General features: G+C 44.7%; 2 protein-coding genes across 2 annotated transcripts; one reads left to right on the top strand and one right to left on the bottom strand.

Annotated features, from left to right (window-relative positions):
- Positions 1 to 8,926: 8,926 nt before the first annotated feature.
- Positions 8,927 to 9,466, top strand: LOC122004545. The gene is made up of 2 exons (XM_042559416.1): positions 8,927 to 8,989; positions 9,119 to 9,466. Exons 1-2 carry the CDS (start codon positions 8,927 to 8,929, stop codon positions 9,464 to 9,466), a joined length of 411 nt encoding a protein of 136 aa, XP_042415350.1.
- A 5,074-nt stretch (positions 9,467 to 14,540) lies between these two features.
- LOC122006287 (chlorophyll a-b binding protein of LHCII type 1-like) lies at positions 14,541 to 15,565 on the bottom strand. Its single transcript, XM_042561737.1, has one exon. The coding sequence runs from the start codon at positions 15,553 to 15,555 to the stop codon at positions 14,650 to 14,652; it is 906 nt and encodes a 301-aa protein (XP_042417671.1). The 5' UTR covers positions 15,556 to 15,565; the 3' UTR covers positions 14,541 to 14,649.
- Between the last annotated feature and the right edge of the window lie 5,825 nt (positions 15,566 to 21,390).

Genomic DNA, 21,390 nt, shown 5'->3' with positions numbered 1-21,390 from the left:
AAAAAACTAAATATGCAAATTAACAGATTTCTTTCTCTTTTTATTTTCTTTCCATGTCCTTATATTTATTTCGTCTCTTTATCGTTCACTCCTTTAAAGAAACCGAGCATAAAAGCCAAGAGTCGGAGTTGATTTCAGAACCCATTGGTTCAAGACCCAATCGTACAGAGAAGACAGAGGAACGTGTGGCCATTAATGTCCAAGAAGAGCTTCCGAATTCTGCCGTATCGTTAGGCATAAACGTGAGTGTTTGGTTGCATTCTAATTTGATTATAAAATTAAAGAAATTAACTACTAATAATTATTTCTATAAAATTCGTAACATAAAAATTAGTATATAACAAAAAAATAATTACAGAAAATATTTGTTAATTATACATATCTAAAAATAATTTATTTTGGTCATCCCCTTTTTCGTTATCCTCTTCATCTTTCTCGTGTGCCAATCTTCATTGTAATGCACCTCGTCAACTATCATGCCTTTTGTCAGTTTGTGTGTCTACTGAGTATCACAAGGCATTTGATATCCTCGCATTGCGTTGCGTTGCATTGCATTAGTAGCATTGAAGGAGCATTATTACTCACTCAACGGTTGACCATAAACAATTATATTGATCCTGGGACAACTTTTTTCGGTGGAAAATCACTCCTGAGTTATAAACTGCTGCTTCTCCTTAGTATGATTCGTTCTCAATCATGAGTGATTATCCATAGATAACTACTAAAAGTGAGCTCAAGGCAGAGTGATTACTGCTTGTAGTACAAGCATGAAGAGCGAATTGTGCACAGCGAGTGGAAGGGGAGAAAAGAAATTTGGACATGTGTAATGGAGCCAGTTTCCTAATGGCAGCAGAGTGTTGTGTTTGCTTTATTAGAAATAATTTTCTATTTCTAATTAATGCTCATATACATAATTTATTTCTCTATTCGATGACTCATATATCTTAATTTTATTATGATTAAATAACATGATTAAATATAAACAATTATACAAGTAAGCAGTGGAACTCCCCAGGCGATTTGCCAAATCAACAAAATGATGTCACATACAAGACAACTTCTCAGATAAAGCCACAGAACGATAGCTAACAATGTATTCACTGATACTTTGTCTATCCGTAAGTAAAATACTTCTCCTTAGTTGCACAACCACACAAATTCTTTTTCTTTGTTTTTATAGCTAGTCATTAAGAATATTGATGCGGCGATAAAAGAAAGCATATTTGATAGAGGTTAACTATCATGTTGGAAGTTAAAATCAAGATGATCAACGCTCAAGCGTCAAAGGGCTGAACGGGGAATAATTGCAATGGTCGATCAGGACAATCAATCCCCTTCCAGGAGGATATGGGTCCGAGCTGACCCCCACTCAAGCTCGGGATGATACATAAGACAGTCGACACTTGATACAGAGTGGTAGGACGTCGTACGAGACCTTGCCAAGGACGTAGAGGAATCCCGACCGAGTGGCTACCCCGCTCGGCCAAGCAACGGGACCTAGCCAGGGACGCAGCAGCGGTCCCAATCGAGCGGCTACCCCGCTCAGCCCAGCAATGGGACCTAGTCATGGACGGAGTGGAGTCCCGGTCGAGCAGCCACTCCGCTCGAACAAGCAACGGGACTATAGTAGTATCTCTCGACATCCTTTTGGGAGATAGTGCCGCTGACACGAGGCATAGTCGACAGGCGAATCATACGGCCAAAGCTTCTATTGTCGTGTCAGGGATATGCATGCCCTATTAAAGTATAATGTCATGGGTACTTTCCTGACAAAGCCCCTTCATGGGATATATGGGAAAGTGTGCCCATGCCTCGAGAAATGTGCACGCCGTCCACCAGAGCTCTATATAAAGAAAGGTCCTTTACCAGCGAAGGTACACGTTACTATCAAATTCCATTGTTGTTACTATTGCTCTGCTTCTTTACATTTTTCTAGTGACTAACTTGAACGTCGGAGGGCCAATGCCGAGATCCCTTCCTTGGCACGGCACTGACGCCTTTTGTTTTGCAGAGCGCCGCGAAGTCCATATCTGATCAGCAAAGCCACCACTTCCCAGCTTTCCAGCTTCACGGTTTTGGACAGGATCATTTTGGCGTTGTGATGCGGCGATGGAGGGAAGCCTACCTGGAACGGGGTCAACTGCCACGGTGGGGGTCAAAGTCAAGGTGGTCAATGGCCAAGCGTTAAAGGGACGAACGGAGGATAATTGCAACGACCAGTCGGAACATTCAGGCCCCGACCGGGGGGATACGGGTCCGAGCTGACCCCCCCACTTAGGCTTGGGATGATAGCAAGACAACTGACGCTCGATACAGAGTGATAGGACGTCACACAGGACCTGGCCAAGGACACAGCAGAATCCCAACCAAGCGGCTAACCCGCTCGGCCAAGCAACAGGACCTGACCAGGGACGCGGAGGGGTCCCGATCGATCGGTTACCCGGCTCGGCCCAGCAATGGGACCTAGTCATGGACGGAGTGGAGTCCCGGATGAGAAGCTGCTCCGCTCGAACAAGCAGTGGGACCACTGTAGTATCTCTCGACATCCTTTTGGGAGATAGTACCGCTGACACTAGCCATGGTTGACAGGCGGATCGTATAATCGAAACTTCTACTATTGTGTCAGGGATATACATGCCCTGTTAAAGTATGACATCAGGGGTACTTTCCTGACAAGACCCCTTCTTGGAACATATGGGAAAGCGCGCCATGCCTCGATAAGCGCGTACGTCATCCACCAAGGCTCTATATAAAGGGGGGTCCTTCACCGGTGGAGGTACGCGTTACTATCGAATTCCACTATTGTTACTGTTGCTCTGCTTCTCCATATTTTTCTGGTGACTGACTTAAGCGTCGGAGGGTCAACGCTGGGGATCCCTTCCTTGGCCTGGCACTGACGACATTTGTTTTATAGAGTGCCACGAAGTCTACATTCGGTCAGCGAAGCCGTCACCTCCCAGCTTTCTAGCTTCACGGTTTCAGACAGGATCATTTTAGTGTCATCTGTGAGAATGCAACTTGCATCTAAATGGGAAGATGGAAGACCTTGCATGCTTCACAACGGTGACGCTAATGCAAGAAGAACTCGACATATTGATACAAGCCTGAGTGGTGAAGATAATGGAGCAACAACAACAACAAGCGTTTGTCGAGCACCAACAGGCGCTAGTCGAGTGCCAAGAGGAGGAGCCCACAACCTCAGCTATGGGTCGCCCGACTGAGCAAGGTGACTGAGTGGGTCGAGTGTCTGCTCAGAGTAATAGCAAGAAATTGGTCGACACGTACGGGGATGTGCCCAATGCGCCTATCCCCTTCCACCGAGCATTGTTCCGGACCGCATTTGAGGAAAGGGGCCGAGTGGACAAGAACAGGGGGTCTTCCTCAGACGACGCACCCTTTCAAGACGCGACGAAAGGGAAGGCACCCAGAGAGGATAATTCACTCGAGCGGGTCAATCAGCAGTTTTCAGAGGAGATTCTAAATGACCCTCTGCCAAAACATTACACTCCGCCGACGATCGGAGAGTACAACGGAACCACTGACCTAGACGACCATTTAACCAAATTCAACAATGCGGCCACACTTCATCAGTATACTGATGGAGTTAAATGTCGGGTCTTCCTCACTATCTTGCCAGATCGGCGCAACGATGGTTCAAAAGATTGTCGAAAGGGTCGATCCACAGCTTCAAGGACTTTCGAGAGGCGTTCCTCCACCAATTTGCCAATAGTAGCTGCCACCAGAAGACGAGCATGAACTTGTTCTCGCTCAAGCAAGGGCCAAGAGAGGCCTTGAGGGCCTACATCCAGTGCTTCAATCAGGTGGCGATAGACATCCCGGCGGTCTCCTCAGACATGTTGGTGAACGCCTTTACCCAGGGGCTCACCGAAGGGGAGTTCTTTTGATCGTTTATTCAAAAGCCGTTGAGGGACTTCAGCCACCTGCAAAAGAAGACCAACGACTATATCAACGTGAAGGAAGCTCAGACGACAAGGAAAAAGGAGGCACCTGTCGAGCCTGTTGGAGTATCTGAACGGTGACATCCGAGCAGTCATCAACCCCCTAAGGGGTCACGGTCGAGAGGAGCCCCGTTGCACCATGAGCCCAGAGCAGATGTTGTTCAGCACAAAGGCTGCAAAAGGCAGAATGTGGATGCTGATGTTCTGCTCCTACCACCAGTCAACAATGCACAATACTAGGGACTCCTACGACCTGGCAGCTAGCAGGATGGCCCCGCGTGTTTACCGCCACTGATCCCCATCTCCTGATCGGCCACATAGGCACCTATCAGCTGGTCAAAAAGAAGAAGGAAGGACAGCCGAGCCACGTCACTATCATCCCCAGGAAAGAAACAACCAAAGTCCTGCCCAAGCCTCTGCCTAGCGGATTAAACATTTGACTCGAGAAGAGGAGAACAGGAGCAACGCCGCTCGGGAAGAGATAGGAATGATTGCCGGAGGGCCGATCAGCGATGATTCCAATCGAGTGAGAAAGGAGCGGGCCGAAGGACCTAAGATCATCTTCGGCCTGAGAGACTTAGAGGGAGTCGAGATCCCTCACGATGATGCGCTGATCATCTGAGCGGTACTCACCAATTATATTATTCACCGAACCTTCGTTGATATAGGTAGCTTGGTGAACATCATATTCAAGAAGGCGTTCGATCAGCTACAAATGGACCGGAGCGAGCTGTTGCCCATGACGACCCCACTCTATGGCTTCACAGACAACGAAGTTTTGCCGCTCGGCCAAGCAAGGTTGGTCGTCTCACTCGGGGAAGAGCCGTTAAAGAGGACAAGGACCACCAACTTCATTGTGGTCGACGTACCATCAGCCAACAATATTATATTGGGTCGACCGACCCTTAACGAGTTCCGGGTAGTTGTATCTGTTGGAGCCCCAAGGTTGTTTTGGTGTGATCAACAAGTTAAGTTAGGTCCTGTGTGTTTCTAACCTTGTGTCTAAGTGTGCAGGAGCTTAGGTGCACAGGTACTCGAGCGGAAGACGTAGCTAACGAGAAGGATGACACGCGGTGTGTTCGAGGGACGAGGTGCTGCGGAAGAGTACACCGACGGACGAGAAGGAAGTGTGCGGTGGTTCCGAGGGACGAAAGCCGGAGCGGAAGATTGCTCGGGGAGCAAGAGACGCAGCTAGCGAGAAGGACGACACGCGGTGCGTCCGAGGGATAAAGACTGCGGATGAGTACGTCGGCGGATGAGAAGGAAACACACGGCGATTCTGAGGGACGAGAAGCCGGAGGGAAGCCCGTTCGAGAAGATCGGAAGTTGGGTTTGGGTGAGCCCTTTTCCGGATGGCAGAGATCACCCAAGCAAGCGGATCCGGAGTTGAAGACCCGGACCGAGGCGAACTGAACCGGAGCAGTGGTCCCCGGATGAAAAAGTCAACATCTGTTGACTTTAGGCTCTGGGGCGCCCGGAACCCTTCCGGGCACCCGGACCTGATTTGTTGACCAGATCGCGTCAAATGTGATCTAAACGTTGGGGGATAAAGTTTTATTCCCCCAGGGCGCCCGAAACCCCTTCCAGGCGCCCCGACCAAGGCTATAAATATAGCCTTGGTCCAGAAGATTTTCAATCAGTTCAGAAATTGTAACAACGCTTATGCACTTCCACTGTTTAGATTAGTTTCTTTCTTTCTTTGCCTACATTGCTGTAAAAGAGGCTTCTCCGCCTGAAGGAGATAGTAGTGCGATCATTTTCCTTCGATTAACAACCTCCCCGGTTGTAACCAAGTAAACATCTGGTGCCTCATCTTTTTCTGTTTTAATTTATTGCTTTTCTATTTTATATGCAAGTGTTAGTTTGAAAAGTCGGGAAGGGTTGTGTTTTATTTTTACAGGGCTATTCAGCCCCCCTTCTAGCCGACCGCAACGGTCCTACAAGTGGTATCAGAACCAAGGTGCTTCAGGAGGACTAACCGCCGAACGAAGCAACGAGATGATCGGACCAAGCATCCACCCGCCGAAATATGAAGGGGACTTCGCGACCTAGAAAAAATTGATGCAGGTATTTTTTACAACAAATTTTGAATTAGTTTTAACAATAGAATCTGGCTTTGTAGCTCCAGAAGGTAAGGAAAAATGTCAATGGACAAAAAGGGAGCAGGCTAAATACGTGGCGAACGACAAAGCAGAATACCATATGCTAAGCATTCTTCCACCTCAAGAAGTCAACAGGATCGGGCACTACGACTCGGCAAAGGAACTTTGAGAGAAGTTCCTCGAGCTGCACGAAGGGACGTCCGAAGCCAAGCTCGCCAGAAGAGATCTACTTCGCAATCAGCTCACCAGCCTGCGACTTGGGGAAGACGAGACAGTCGCGCATCTACACTTGAGAATAAAAGAAATTATTACCGAACTTTCGAATCTCGGAGAAAAGGTAAGTAACCGAGATTCGCTCAGGTACGCACTGAATTCCTTTCCTAGAAATACCAAATGGGCATCATTAGTAGATGCCTTTTACATTTCTAAAGATTTAGAAAAAATTTCGTTAGAAGAATTCTTTTCAACATTTGAAGTGCATGAGTCAAGATGTACTGGAATGAAGGAGCCCAAGAACAACGTCGCCCTCAAAGCTTCGAGAGACGAACCAGAGTCGGAATCTTCTCTCGACGACGAGGAAATGGTAATGATGGTAAGAAGATTCAAGAAACTTTGTAAATTCAGATCTACTAACCATCCGCAGGGGAAGAAGAAAAGGACGATCCACTGCTACCACTGCGACGAAGAAGGGCACGTCAAGGACAACTGCCCCAAGCTGAAGAACAAGGACAAGGAGAAGGGTAAGAAGCCTATCCAAAAGCAAAAGGCCCTAAAGGCGATGTGGGACGATACGTCGTCGGAGTCGGAAGTCGAGACATTCTCCGGACTTGCTCTAATGGAAAGTCATTAAGACGACGACTGTGAGTCAAGCTCTTCCGAAATGAGCATCGAGAGCATCGATGAAGGGGGGGCCACGTCGGAAGCAAGCAGCAGTTCAGGGGGAGAAACAGACAACGAGCTCGACAAGATAAGTCAGGTACGTTCTCTTCCTCCCGATAAACTTTTTAAGTTTGTTAAGTTATTAACTAAAGACTGCTGTAAATTAGAAAAAGAAATCAAAATTTTAAAAATAATTTTAACTAAATCCTGTACTTTAGAAGAATTACATAAATCAAAATTGGAGAATGAAAAATTACAATTAGAAAATCAAAATTTGAAAATTCAAATAGACAATTTGAAAAACTATGCATGTTCACCTAAATCCAATTTTAGAAGATTTAATAATTTAAATTGGTACTTTAAAAATCACCAGAGACAAATTAGGAATATCTCTAGAAAATATGTCCCTAAGAAATTTTTAATCAATCCAGTAAGCTGGAACCCTTATTGGGTTCCTAAATCTTGCTTAGTCTAAATATTAATAAAAATTAGCGCTTTCAGTGAGAAAATTAAACAATGAATTTCTCTATGAGACTTTGACTAAGGAAGTGGTTATTGCTCCAATAACCAAGAAGGCCTAGTGTCTCGCCACAACCTGGAAGCCAAAATATTGAAATAAATGTTTAATTAACTTTCTGTCAAAGCATTAAAATTAGAATTAATTAATGCTTTTAAAGTTTTTCAAACATTTTTTTTCAAAATATTTTTATAGAAAAATACTTTTACGTGAAATTTTTACTTAGAAAATCTTACTTAAAAAAATCTTAAGTTAGAATTTTTTTTATAATTTTTGCAAAGACTTAAATTTTTTTTAAAAAAAAAATAATATTTTTTTAACTTAGAAAATTGTTATTTTTATTTTATTTTTTTTTCAAAACCGTCTAAGTTAGAATTCTTTCTTATAATTTCACTTAGAAAATTTTATTAAAATTTTACTTAAAATTTTTCAGAGACTGTTTATGTAAAAATTATTGCATGTTTTTAAGGATCTCGTAATTTTCTAAGTCTTTAACCCTTAGATTTTTTTTTTAAACCCCATTTTTTTTGTGATCAAAGGGGGAGAAGGATTAGTATAAGTCTAGGGGGAGGTAGACCAAAATTTAACTTGTTTTATTTTTTTACACTTAATTGCAAATTTAGTTAAGTTTATTTCATGTCTATTTTTACCCTAGCTTAACTTGGGTTGCTCACACCAAAAAGGGGGAGATTGTTGGAACCCCAAGGTTGTTTTGATGTGATCAACAAGTTAAGTTAGACCCTGTATGTTTCTAACCTTGTGTCTAAGTGTGGAGGAGCTTAGGAGCATAGGTACTCGAGCGGAAGACGTAGCTAACAAGAAGGATGACACGCGGTGTGTCCGAGGGACAAGGTGCTGCGGAAGTGTACACCGGCGAACGAGAAGGAAGCGTGCAGTGGTTCCGAGGGACGAAAGCCGGAGCGGAAGATTGCTCGAGGAGCAAGAGATACAGCTAGCGAGAAGGACGGCACGCGGTGCGTCCGAGGGACAAAAACTGGGGATGAGTACGCCGACGGACAAGAAGGAAACACGCGGCGATTATGAGGGACGAGAAGCCGGAGGGAAGCCCGCTCGAGAAGATCGGAAGTTGGGTTTGGGTGAACCCTTTTCCGGATGGCAGAAATCACCCAAGCAAGCGGATCCGGAGTTGAAGACCTGGACCTAGGCGAACTGAACTGGAGCAGTGGTCCTCGGATGAAAAAGTCAACATCTGTTGACTTTAGGCTCTGGGGCGCCCGTAACCCTTCCGGGCGCCCGGACCTGATTTGTTGACCAGATCGCGTCAAACACGATCTGAACGTTGGGGGATAAAGTTTTATCCCCCCCCCCCAGGGCGCCCGGAACCCCTTCCAGGCGCCCCGAACGAGGAGATGAAGGCATCCACGGTATCTTGCTCGTTTGACCAATAGGGCATGGACATCGTTGGGTCGTTCCCCATGGTGACCACACAGTGAAGATTCTTGCTCATCATGGTGGATTACTTCTCCAAGTGGGTGGAGGTCGAGCAGTTGGCTAAAATAAGTGAACAGATGGTTATTAAATTCATCTGGTAGAACATTCTGTGTCGGTTCAGCATCCCCTGCCCGCTCATCTCAGACAACGGAAGGCAATTCGCTGGTCGGAGACTTCGAGAATGGTGCTAAGGCTACGACATCCAACAGGCCTTCACCTCAGTGGCCAACGCCCAAAGCAACAACCAGGCGGAGGTCACCAACCGAGAGATCCTCAGAGGCCTACGAACTCGACTCGACCATGCGAGAGGCAGCTGGTTCAACGAGCTCCCTAGCGTTCTGTGGGCCCTCCGTATGACTCCCAAGGAGATGACCGGCGTCACACCATTTCACTTAGTGTACGGCGGTAAAGTGGTGGTCCCCATGGAGGTCGGAGTAGAATCCAACTGGCTTCATCTCTACGATGAGGGGAATGCTGAGCGGAGGTACATGGAGCTTGATTTGGTGGACAAGACATGGGACAAGGCTACCATTCGACTGATGGCATATCGACAGTGAATGAAGCAGAGCTACAATCGAAGGGTGATCCCAAGATCCTTCCAAGTTGGCGACCAGGTTTGGAAAAGAATCAAGCTGGTCAGCGAAGTCAACAAGCTCGAGGTACCATGGGTGGGACCTTATATGGTCGTACAAAAATTCCGCTCAGGAACTTATTATATGGAGAACAAGGATGGAAGGCAGCTCGAGCGGCCATGGAGAGCGAATCATCTCTAACCCTACAAGGCCAGATAAGAGGCGTGCGAGTGAACATTGATGTAATCCGTGTGTGTTTTTGTGATGCAGAATGGATATTAATAAAAGCACAAGTATCCTAGACTCTTGAGCCGATCGACCTTGTTAAAAGTTAAGCGATGACTATAAACTCTTGTCTACGCATTACAACAGTCGAGCGACGATGTTAAACCCCTATCTTTGTCAACCGTCGAGCAGTAGCGTTAAACCCCTATCTTCATCAACCGTCGAGCAGCGATGTTAAATCCCTATCTTCGTCAACCATCGATCGACGACGTTAAACCCCTGTCTTTGTCAACCATCGAGCGATGATGTTAAACCCATGTCTTTCTCAGTGGTAGAGCGACGACCTTAAACTCATGTCTAAGCCTATCTAACGGTCGAGTGACGACCTTAAACTCCTGCCGTCCTCAGCAGTCGAGCGGTGACCTTAAACCCCTGTCTTCCTCAACGGTCGAGTGACGACCTTAAACCCCTACCTTCCTCGACGGATGTGAAAGTGGGTAGCTCGTCACCAATCGAAAAAGACACATTTACAAGTAGAAATGTCGAAGCGAAGACATAAAGCAACAGAGAAAACTCGCCGAATGGGCGATTAAGCATTAACACTTCAAAAATTCTTACAAGAGCATGGAAGGCAATACAAAATCAAGCAACATTCGCACAAGCGAGTTCACTCAAGGTAATCTAAAGAATCGTCGGACAGCAACTCGGTCAGCATGTCCCGGCTAATGACATTGCTTGTCAGAGTAATCAGACTGTAGTGGCATTCCCTGAGTTGGCTGAGCATCCCGTTGATCGCAAGGTTGAAGAGGCGGAGAGCCCGATCGGCGACCTTGTCATTAAAAATGTCCGAGCAGAGGTAGGCCTTCTTCATCAGCTCAAACCTGCCAGACTCGGCTCCCTGATAAGTTTCGAGGCCCAATCAGGATGCTTGCAGCTCCTCCTTCAGTTGGGCCAGCTCCTCATCCTTGGCATCAAGATGGGCCTTTGCTGCAGACCGATCATCCAACCTGCCCTCTCGCTCGGCATTCAGCGAGGCCTCCGCATCCTTCAGGTTCTGAGCCAACACCCAAAACTCCTTATTTTTGATTTCCAAGTCTTCTATAACTCGGAGCTTCGTGGTGTTGATCGAGTGGATCTTCACTTCGAAGGAGGTGGCCTGTTTATTAAGCCGAGCCAGCTGTGTTGCCAACTCAGCACTCTTGCCCTTCTCCGCTTCAAGCTGCTCAGAGCTCTTATTCAAATCGGCTCTTAATTGAGCCATCTCAACGTTTATCTGCTCCAGTTGCGCCTGAGAAGCAGATGATTGGCCGCTCAGAGCACGAAGCTGTTGGACTTTATGCTCCAAATAAGCAAGCCTATGGCACATGGTCAAGCTTTCCACCTACTACTGCAATGATGATAACCGTATATAAGCCGAGCGGGAAGGGGAGAGAGAAGAAAGAGAAAAAGAACGGTATACATACCCTAGTAGACATTTGGTGTGCCTATTAGCCAGTTCCCCTGGAGCTATAATCGCTGCACGGGCTCGGGCATCAACCCATATCTGTACGAGAAGCCCTTGGATAATTATTTGATGCTCGAGGGTGAGGGACACTGGGTCATCCAGATTTCGGTACTCGTTAGTTGGTAAGTGGATGATTGTCGTTATTGATCTATGGTCGCTCGGACCAGAAGGTGCAGAAGTTGCCCTGTCCATGTGTTGTGAGGAGACTAGCCAGATGCGGGACACTTGTGCTGTCGGCAAAGGAGAGGGCATGAAGGCGATCGGTGGCACGCAGATAGTCCCCTGAGGCAGCCCGGACAGCGAAGGCGCCCAGTCAGAGGATAGGGACACAGGGAGTTCTCCGATTCCCTGCTCGAGAGGTGGAATAGAAGTCTCACCCCGCTCGGATGAGGGTCGAGAAACAACCATCGTGGGGTTTTGCAATGCCGAAGTTGTAGATCAGGATGACGAAGGGGTCTCTTACATTGACGAAGGGGCTCGTCGGATGTGGCCGAGTCGAAGGCGATCAATATAGGGACCATTGATGGCTGAACAAGCGGAAGTTTCGTTGTTACAACCGCTGCATCGCTCTCAGCTGTCCGGCTCTCCCCAACTCTGCTCCCCAACACTTGGGTTCCCTCCTCGTTGAGCGGATCCTCATTGGAGGCGACCTGCTGCAAACCACGGCTCTCTAGCTCGGCTACAGCCACGACATTGATGTCTACATCTGTAAGCTTGCACTTGCTGACCAGCCAAGCTCACAATATGATTCGAGTTGCACAAAAGGAAGAAAAATCAATTAGATTCAAAGGTTGTGAGAAAAAAAGAGCATACCTAGGCTGGATGGAAGCTTTGTGCGGATCATGCTCAGTCCGAACACGTAGAGGACTCCCTCCATCAATAACTTGTGGATATGGTACTTCTGACCGGCCAAGCTTGAAGCTGCATGGCGATAGTCCAATCAGTTCTTGTAATTCTTGAGCTCCGGAGGGTTTGGCACTTCTAATTGCCTGATGGTCGGAAAGTCCAACTGTTTGGGAAAGCGCACATAGAAGAAGTAGTCCTTCTAATGTTTGTTGGAGAACGACATCTTATCAAAAAAAAAAAATGACGCTCACTCGGGCTTAGAAGAGAAAAGTCCTCGGCTAGGACAATTTAGGATAATAAAAATAGTGGAAGAGCCGAGGAGTAAGAGGAATGTCGTGCAGGCGGAATACGATGATGACCCCGCATAACAGCCGAAAGGAGTTCGATACTAATTGGTGGAGAGAAATGCGAAAATATTTACAAATGGCAGAAAAGAAAGGGTGGATTGGGAATCACAGACTGGCGATAAATTGGTCCCTAAAGAAACACAAAAAACCCGGTGGTGGTTCGTTCGGGCGGTTGAAAGCTGAAGGAAGAACGATCTGATAGTCGACGGGAATTTTGTAAATGGCTCTCAAACTCTCAACATCACCGCCGTCGAACTTGGACTCGATGGAGGTGTACCAGAGCCCAAGAATGGCGGCGGGGGATAGGGATGAGCTCGCCATCGAAAAATAAAAAGATTGAAGAAGTGCGACGCAAAGATCCAATTGAAAAGGGAGGAAGCTTACTGAAAGATCGTCAGAGAGACAGAAGGAATGAAAGGTCGCCGGAGAACTCGAGGACAAAGGTGCGCGAAGGGAGAAGGAGATGCACGCGAGGTTTATAAACCCCACGATCGTCTTGAGCTATTCGATACAGGGTTGCGAAAAACTAGGAGAAGATCCAGTCGTTGAATTCGAAAAGGCGTCTGTCACGTCGCCAGCTGATATCCGCCTGCCACGTTAAATGTGCGGCGGCATAAAGAAGGACACGTGGCGCTCAGCCATCGGACGACATTAATGAATCCTAATTAAAAAGCATGGTCGTGTGCTCAGTCATAATGATAAGGGATTTGCATGGTCTCCGAGAAATTTGGATGACGTCATGGCGCATGGTCGAAGAGCGCAAGAAAAAGATTTTTCCCAAGTGTTGCTCCACCTTGCCCGATCGGCAGGAATAAGCGGGCATCACAGCCGAACGACTGAAGCTCAATTTTCTTTGAAGAGCTTAATCCGAGCAGAGTTTATATATATCAGTCTGACAAGGCGTGGCCGAATGGCAAAGGCGTGGGAATCCTCAAGGGCTACACTGGTCCAGTTAGTCGAGCTTGCAGCCTCCTTCGACTAGACTTGAGGGGGAGGCTTGTGATGCGACGATGGAGGGAAGCCTACTTGGCATAGGGTCAATTGCCACGATGGGGGTCAAAGTCAAGGTGGTCAACACCCGAGTGTCAAAGGGCTGAACGGAAGATAATTGCAATGGTCAGTCGGGACAATCAAGCCCCGATCGGAAGGATACGGGTCCGAGCTAACCCCCACTCAGGCTCGGGATGATACACAAGATAGCTGACGCTCTATACAGAGTGGCAGGACGTCACACGGGACCTGGCCAAGGACGCAGCGAAATCCCGACTGAGTGGCTACCCCGCTCGACCAAGCAACGGGACCTAGCTAGGGACGCGGCGGGGTCCCGACCGAGCGGCTACCCCGCTCGGTCCAACAACGGGACCTAGTCATGGACGGAGTGCAGTCCCAGACGAGTGGCTATTCCACTCGGACAAGTAGTGGGACCACTGTAGTATCTCTCGACATTCTTTTGGGAGATAGTATCATTGACACGAGGCATAGTTGACAGGCGGATCGTACGGCCGAAGCTTCTACTGTCATGTCAGGGATATGCATGCCCTATTAATGTATGATGTTAGGGGTACTTTCCTAACAAGATCCCTTCATGGGGCATATGAGAAAGTGTGTCTATGCCTCGAGAAGCGCACACGTCGTCCACCAGAACTCTATATAATTGGGGGGGGGGGGGGGGGGGGTTCTTCACCGGCGGATGTACACGTTATTATCGAATTCCACTGTTGTTATTGTTGCTCTGCTTCTCTATATTTTTCCGGTGACTGATTTGAACGTCGGAGGACCAATGTCGGAGATCTTTTTCCTAGCTCGACACTGACACCATTTGTTTTATAGAGTGCCGTGAAATCCATATCCGATCAGCAAAACTATCACCTTCTAATTTTCTAGTTTCATGGTTTCGAACAGATTGATGTTTAACTTTACCTTTTGTATGTTTTTTACAATCTGTATTATATTTCTCATTCCTTGATGTTTTTGCAATCCAGATTATGTTCATTCCTTGTGTAGAAACGAAAGAGTAAACCTGAAAACCATTACATAGTCTGTAATTACACGAGTTGCAAGATGACAGATTTTGATCACTTCAACGTAGCACTAGCAATCATGCTCTTGAAACAGTCCATACGAGTCAAACATCAAGTACAAAAACAGAGTCACTTACAAACTTCCATTAATTCGCTCACAAATTCCAATTCCAATTGCATGGCACGTTAATGTACGTCTCACTTTACAATCTCAACACGGCGTTTTCATTTGCCGGGAACAAAGTTGGTGGCGTAGGCCCATGCGTTGTTGTTAACCGGGTCGGCCAGGTGGTCGGCGAGGTTCTCCAGCGGCCCCTTTCCGGTGACGATGGCTTGCACGAAGAAGCCGAACATGGAAAACATGGCCAGCCGCCCGTTCTTGATCTCCTTCACCTTCAGCTCCGCGAAGGCCTCAGGATCGTCGGCGAGACCCAGAGGGTCGAAGCTCCCTCCGGGGTAGAGCGGGTCGACCACCTCCCCCAGGGGGCCGCCGGCCACACGGTACCCCTCCACGGCGCCCATCAGCACCACTTGGGACGCCCATATGGCCAGGATGCTCTGCGCGTGGATCAGGCTGGGGTTGCCGAGGTAATCGAGTCCGCCCTCGGAGAAGATCTGCGACCCGGCCTTGAACCAAACCGCCTCGCCGAACTTGACGCCGTTGCGGGAGAGGAGCTCCGGGAAGACGCAGCCCAGCGCGCCCATCATGGCCCACCGGCAGTGGATCACCTCCAGCTCCCGGTTCTTGGCGAACGTCTCGGGGTCAGCGGAGAGGCCGGCAGTGTCCCACCCGTAGTCGCCAGGGAATTCGCCGGTGAGGTAGGACGGGGGTTCGCCGGAGAAGGGACCGAGATACTTGACGCGGTCAGCGCCGTACCAGGGGCTCCCCGACACCGCTGGCTTGGGTCTGCCGCCGGTCTTCCTCATGGTGAACCGGCCGCCGCCGCCAAGGCCGTCAGAGAGTGAGGGGGCGAACTTGACGGGCTTGCCGACGAAGGACGGGGAGGAGATCGCCATGGTGGAAGCCATTTGAGCAGATTGATGGAGGAGAGGTGCTTGATCAAAGAAAGGCTTCTGCTGCTTCTGGAATTGGAATCGGAATTGGGGCGTCGTTTTAAAGCCCAAGGCCATCTGATTTCGGTTATCTTGTGGAATCTATATCTCTTCCCTCATTGGCTGGGAGCTTTGCGGGGTGAGATCGTAGCAAACGTGGCGGAATGGTAATCCTGGAATCTGAGCCACAGAGATCGCTGGGTACTTTTCTATCTTACGTGTCTTTTGTTGATTGGATTCCCCAAATTTTTGGGGTTTCTCACGAAGATGATTTCTAACATCATGATTGATATCTTTCTTAAGTTCGAATAGGCCCAGTAACCTAGATGCCATTCAATGAAATAAACATCGCCTTCATTATCGTGATTTCTTCTTCTTCTGTTTATATATATATATATATATATATCAGTTTGGTAAAATTATAATTTGATTATTAAATAATATAAAAATTAACCACTAATAATTATTTCTGTCAAATTCGTAATATAAAAATAAATTTATCTATAACAGAATTTTTAAATTTATATCACAGAGGGTATATATATATATATATACAGGGTCCGAAATATATACTTGTTATATACATTTAAAAAAAATCACTCATCATCTTAGTCACTCTTTGTCATCCTCTATTCACCTTCTAGTCCTGTGAATATCGATTGATTGCTTTAATAAATTTTAAGGTGAATTTTTAACCGATATAAGATATTTAATTAATTGGGTACTTGATCTCCTCATACTAAAGGTTGCTATATTAGGATAAATATCATCCGAGATTTATCTCCTTCTAGAGAATATAGGGTCACCCTAGAGAGACTACTAAAATGACTACTTTTGCTATAGCAAATAAATATCAGTCATTACTATTATTAGGATGCAAGTCTAGTTGGAAAATTAGTTTTTGGTGACTAATAAATTAAATAGGGATAAGATGACTATTTCACAAATAATGAATAGACCGTCGTAAATTAATTTTTCAAGTGAATAAGAAATTAATGGCTAATGAAATATTGGTCTGATATGATCAAACGAAAGTTTGATTCACACATAAGTTCGATTCATGGATGAGATTACATAAATGCTAACGTGAGTCTGTACTGTTGAGGTGTGTGAAATTATAATTAATTTCGTTGATTGATTAATTAATTAAAAGATGAATCATGATTGTGATATTAATTCATTAATATTTATAATAGATTAAATAATAAATTAATCAGATTAATCAATTGAATTAATTAATGATAATTGATAAGATTTAAGTGAAAAGATACACTCATATCTTTTCACCTCTTGGAAGAAATCTTTCACCTTTTGGGAGTAATCACTCATCCTTTTAAAAAAATTCACATTCTTTTGACTCAAATAACTCAATTCTCAAGTTATAAATTTTCATCTTGAGTTCTCTTCTTTCTCTCCTCTCTTAAAAGTTTTAAGGTTTAAAAAGTTTGATAGGGCTCGACATTTAGAGTGCTCCTATTTCGAGACGTAAGTCATATCTTGGGAGATAAATGTCGATAAATCGTAAGCACCTGAGCGGGGCAATATTATCTTAAGGAAAGAATGCCTAGCTTTTATCTTAACCTTAATACTCTTATCCTTAAGATAAGCTTACTCAAAGGGTACCTCAATAACCAAAAGCGATGTCGAGAGTATAAATGGAACAAGGTCCACGTCGCCATATTGAGCTCCATTGGCTCAAGCCATTGACTTATTATCGAGATAAATAACTAGGCCCAACTGTTGGATCGAAATCAACTAGATCCATCTCATATATATATAAATTTTCAACAATCTTAAGATGATATTGATGGTTATAACGACCGTGGATCCCACTCCTTCTAGAGAGAAATAGGAGAAATTTTTCGTAATCATCTTCATGCGATGACAATAAGAAAGACATTGTATTACTTGAAGAAAATGTACCTTTTAAGGTTACTATCAAAAGATGTCATAGCGCATCTAAAAGTGAACCTTAAGCGATGGGAGAGTTATTCTCAAGGAAGAATAAAATTTTACTATACGAGAATCATACCTTAAAAGGATAGACGATAAAATTAATTATATCATGGGTATAATGTAACAATGATGGTCTAAGGCTTTGTGGTGGTATTTGACTAAAACACAAAGTTAAAGATAATAAATTTAAACTGTCCAAAAAGAGGGCTAATGAAAGTCTTCATATAGAAGATTAAGCTCACTTGGCAAAAAGTTAGATTTGAGTCTAACTCAATGAGACCTAAGTGGAGGTCAAAATAGATGATTTAGAGCGATTGTATCACATGTGTTGCAATTGACTATGAAATTGAGTCAAGTATCTCTCGAAGAATAAATGCAATCATGGTCATCACTCCAATTAGACTACTATAGCTATGGCTCGATGAGATTAGAAGACCAAGAAATATATATTTCTTGAGTTGAGTGTCTCTCAAAGAGTAAATACAATCCTTATCAACACTCCAACCAAACGACCATAGTTTTGGCTATAAGATTGGAAAACCAAGGGATGTATGCTTTTTCAGTTGAGCGTCTTTTGGTCAGCACTCCAATCAGACGACTATAACTTTGGCTCGACGAGATTGGAAGACCAAAAGATGTAGATTTCTTAAGTCGAGTGTCTCTTGAAGAGTAAATACAATCTTAATCAGCACTCCGATCAAACAACCATAATTTTGGCTTAGTGAGATTGAAAGACCAAAGGATGTATACTTCTTGAGTCGAGTGTCTCTTAAATAGTAAATGCAATCTTAGTCAACACTCCAATTAGACGATTGTAGCTCTAGTTCAATGAAATTGGAAGACCAAGTGATGCATATTTTCTAGATTGAGCACTTGGAACAAGTGCAATCTTGGTCATTATCCTATTAGATGACCACAATTTTAACTTGGTGAAATCAGAAGATTGGAGTTAAGACTTGTTTTTAAGCAAGATTAACGCCCTTAAAGTGTTTTAAAAAAACACTAGAAATGTGGTTGGAAAAATCAACTAGGAAAGATCATCTATGGTGATTGAGGGAGAGAATGTAGTATTGCTTAAGGAATGTTTCTTGAGAAAGATCAACAGTCAATAATCGACTATATCATATTCACCTCAATTCAATAATATATAATGACTAAAACATGGAGAAGATGATAAAAGCTATATTGATAAGTTTTGGATTTGTCTTGAAAATTACGGAGGAAGTTATCCTCTCGACAAATCACAAGCCTTAGTGAGATAAAAATGAAACATCTCTATAAGGCATTAAAAGGTCATGAACCTTCTAATAAAAAATGTAGATCCGCTACATTAACGACCCCCTAGTACCGACCCCACGGATATGGAGGGAGGTACATGCAGGTACACAGGCGTCAGGCGCATGGTGGGGTAAACCACATGTCATCAGTTCTTGAGAATCGATCCCTGACCATTACGCTAGAGATTGTTGGGGTTGCAAGGTTGCAAACATAGTCCCATATTGGAAACACATGGGAAAGATCATGGGTTTATAAGAGAAAAGATATCTCCATTGGCATGATGCCTTTTGGGTAGAGCCCAAGAGCAAAACCATGAGGGCTTAGGCCCAAAGTGGACAATATCATGTCATTGTGGAGATATCTAAATTCTTTTCGATCCTACAATTGGTATCAGAGCCCGGACTGCCAGAAGGTTTAACCGCCGACTGTGTACAAGAGCTATGGTATGATTGAACCATGTGAGTACAATATTGACCTCAAACAAAAAAATAAAAGTGGGGGCTCCTATGTTCGGATCAAGAGGACCAGACACCAGGCAGGAAGTCCTAGTAGGTCGGGTGGACCGAGGGGCAGGAAGTCCTAGTTGCGGCTAGGCAAGGAAGTCCTAGTAGGTCGGGTAGACCGAGGGGCAGGAAGACCTGGTGGGTCGAGGATCGGACGTGGGAAGCCCATGGTCCTTTGTTTGAGGGGGGGGATTGTTGGGGTTGCAAGGTTGCAAACATAGTCCCATATTGGAAACACATGGGAAAGATCATGGGTTTATAAGAGAAAAGATATCTCCATTGGCATGAGATCTTTTGGGTAGAGCCCAAGAGCAAAACCATGAGGGCTTAGGCCCAAAGTGGACAATATCATGTCATTGTGGAGATATCTAAATTCTTTTCGATCCTACAATAGAGATGTCATGCGTCCACCGTCTGTGTTACTCCCTGGGGGCTCATGAACCTTCTAATAAAACATATAAATGTGGGGGTGAACCAATAAATGTGGAGGTATTTAGATATAAATATCTAAATTGAGTGCTCAAAGAATTAATTGCATAAAATGCATCAATACGTGCCAATGTATATGATACATTATGATATCTAAGAAATTATGAAAATAGCACTTGTGCAAAATGGTAAGTCTTGAAATGACTTAATACCATTAAACTAGTAGATCTCTACTAGTGAAATTTTCATTGAATATGGAGAATTGTGCGGATCCGCCAGTTTAAAAAGGCCTATTGAGAGATCAAATATATTGCATGTCTAGGGGAATGAGTCTGAAATTCAACATTTAAATCGAGAGGTGATAACTCAACCATGTTGATTGGAGATCCCAAGATTATGGTTCAAAGAGGACAACTAAGCTACAAGGTTCAAGGCACCTAAGAGTAATTACTCCAACTTACTCATCGATACAAAAGGTGCGACCTATAAAATGAGTAAAGGATGAACAAAAGTTCTTAATGATATCTATTTTATACCACAAAAGGTATGATAGGATATTACAAGATACTATTAATAGGAGATCACCTATATAAGTATGAAGATAGACCGCTTCAATGAAACACTTATGAATCCCAAACTTTATCCATGGGCAAAACAGACATGATAGAGAACTAGTAAAAGCGTAGGGGCTATTGTGTAGATATGATTGTCTTGGTTTACACCAATGCACTATAAGAAAAATGCTCATAGACAGCGATTTTTCATCGATGTCTATGACAAAATCGACCGGTGTCTATGAAGGCGTTGTAAAAGGTCTGACATTTTAGACACCTATTTATAACCGGTGTAGTATCACTTAACAACACCGGTTTCTGAATCGATTATTAACCGGTGTAGTATCACTTAACGACAACATTTCAAAACCGATGTCATTGAAGTTAAAACTGTTGTAATAATACTTATTTTTTCCTACTATTTGTAAATTATGATTGAGCAAGAGTATGAAATTGATATGATTTCCAATAGTATAAAATTAAGCTAATATTATAAATTCACTAAGCAAATCACAAATAAAAATGTACTGATGTATTTAAATACACCAAGTCAATATCCACCGATGTAACCAACAAATAAATATTCTTCTTGCAACATAAAAAGCTAATAGATATTGTAGAGATACACATCAAGTTAATATCCGCAGATTACATTCCATGAAAATGTTGGTGCGGGAAGCATCCGACGATCGAACCTTAGTTTTGATAATGACAAAGGATTCAAAGTTAAGCTAGTGTGTGATTTAACATGTTTGAATGAGTGTTTCAGGAAAGTCCTAGCTGCGGTTAGGCAGGTGAAAAACCCTAAGGGGTGGTAACCTTAGGTCCTAGGGGCGGTAACCCTAGGTGGAGGAAAACCCTAAGGGGCGGTAACCTTAGGTCCTAGGGGGCGGTAACCCTAGGTAGAGAAAAACCCTAGGGGGCGGTAACCCTAGGTCCTAGGGGGTGGTAACCCTAGGCGGAAAGTCCAGTCGGTCTGGAGGACCGGACTGGCATCAGGTAATCTCTCCTGAGGGGAGTAGGTGAGGACGTGTTCCCCGTAGAGGGAACAGTAGGCGTCGAGTCTACCTGGGTTTCTGGTAGGAAATCCGAAGTCAGACTCGGACAGTCTGAAGACTGTCAGCTCTTTTTCACTTATGAATTATCAAATTCTAACATTGTCTTGCAGGGTATGCAATTGCTCGGACTAACCT

Source organism: Zingiber officinale, chromosome 7B, assembly GCF_018446385.1.
Source record: "Zingiber officinale cultivar Zhangliang chromosome 7B, Zo_v1.1, whole genome shotgun sequence".
NCBI classification, from domain to species: domain Eukaryota; kingdom Viridiplantae; phylum Streptophyta; class Magnoliopsida; order Zingiberales; family Zingiberaceae; genus Zingiber; species Zingiber officinale.
The sequence above is the reverse complement of the archived record's forward strand: the minus strand, read 5'-3'. Positions and strand labels throughout refer to the sequence as shown.

Coding starts and splice junctions, on each gene's coding strand:
- LOC122004545 (XM_042559416.1), top strand. CDS start 8,927: ATGGTGGATTACTTCTCCAAGTGGGTGGAGGTCGAGCAGTTGGCTAAA. Junction 8,990..9,118: donor CTAAAATAAGTGAACAGATG/GTTATTAAATTC, acceptor GACATCCAACAG/GCCTTCACCTCAGTGGCCAA.
- LOC122006287 (XM_042561737.1), bottom strand. CDS start 15,555: ATGGCCTTGGGCTTTAAAACGACGCCCCAATTCCGATTCCAATTCCAG.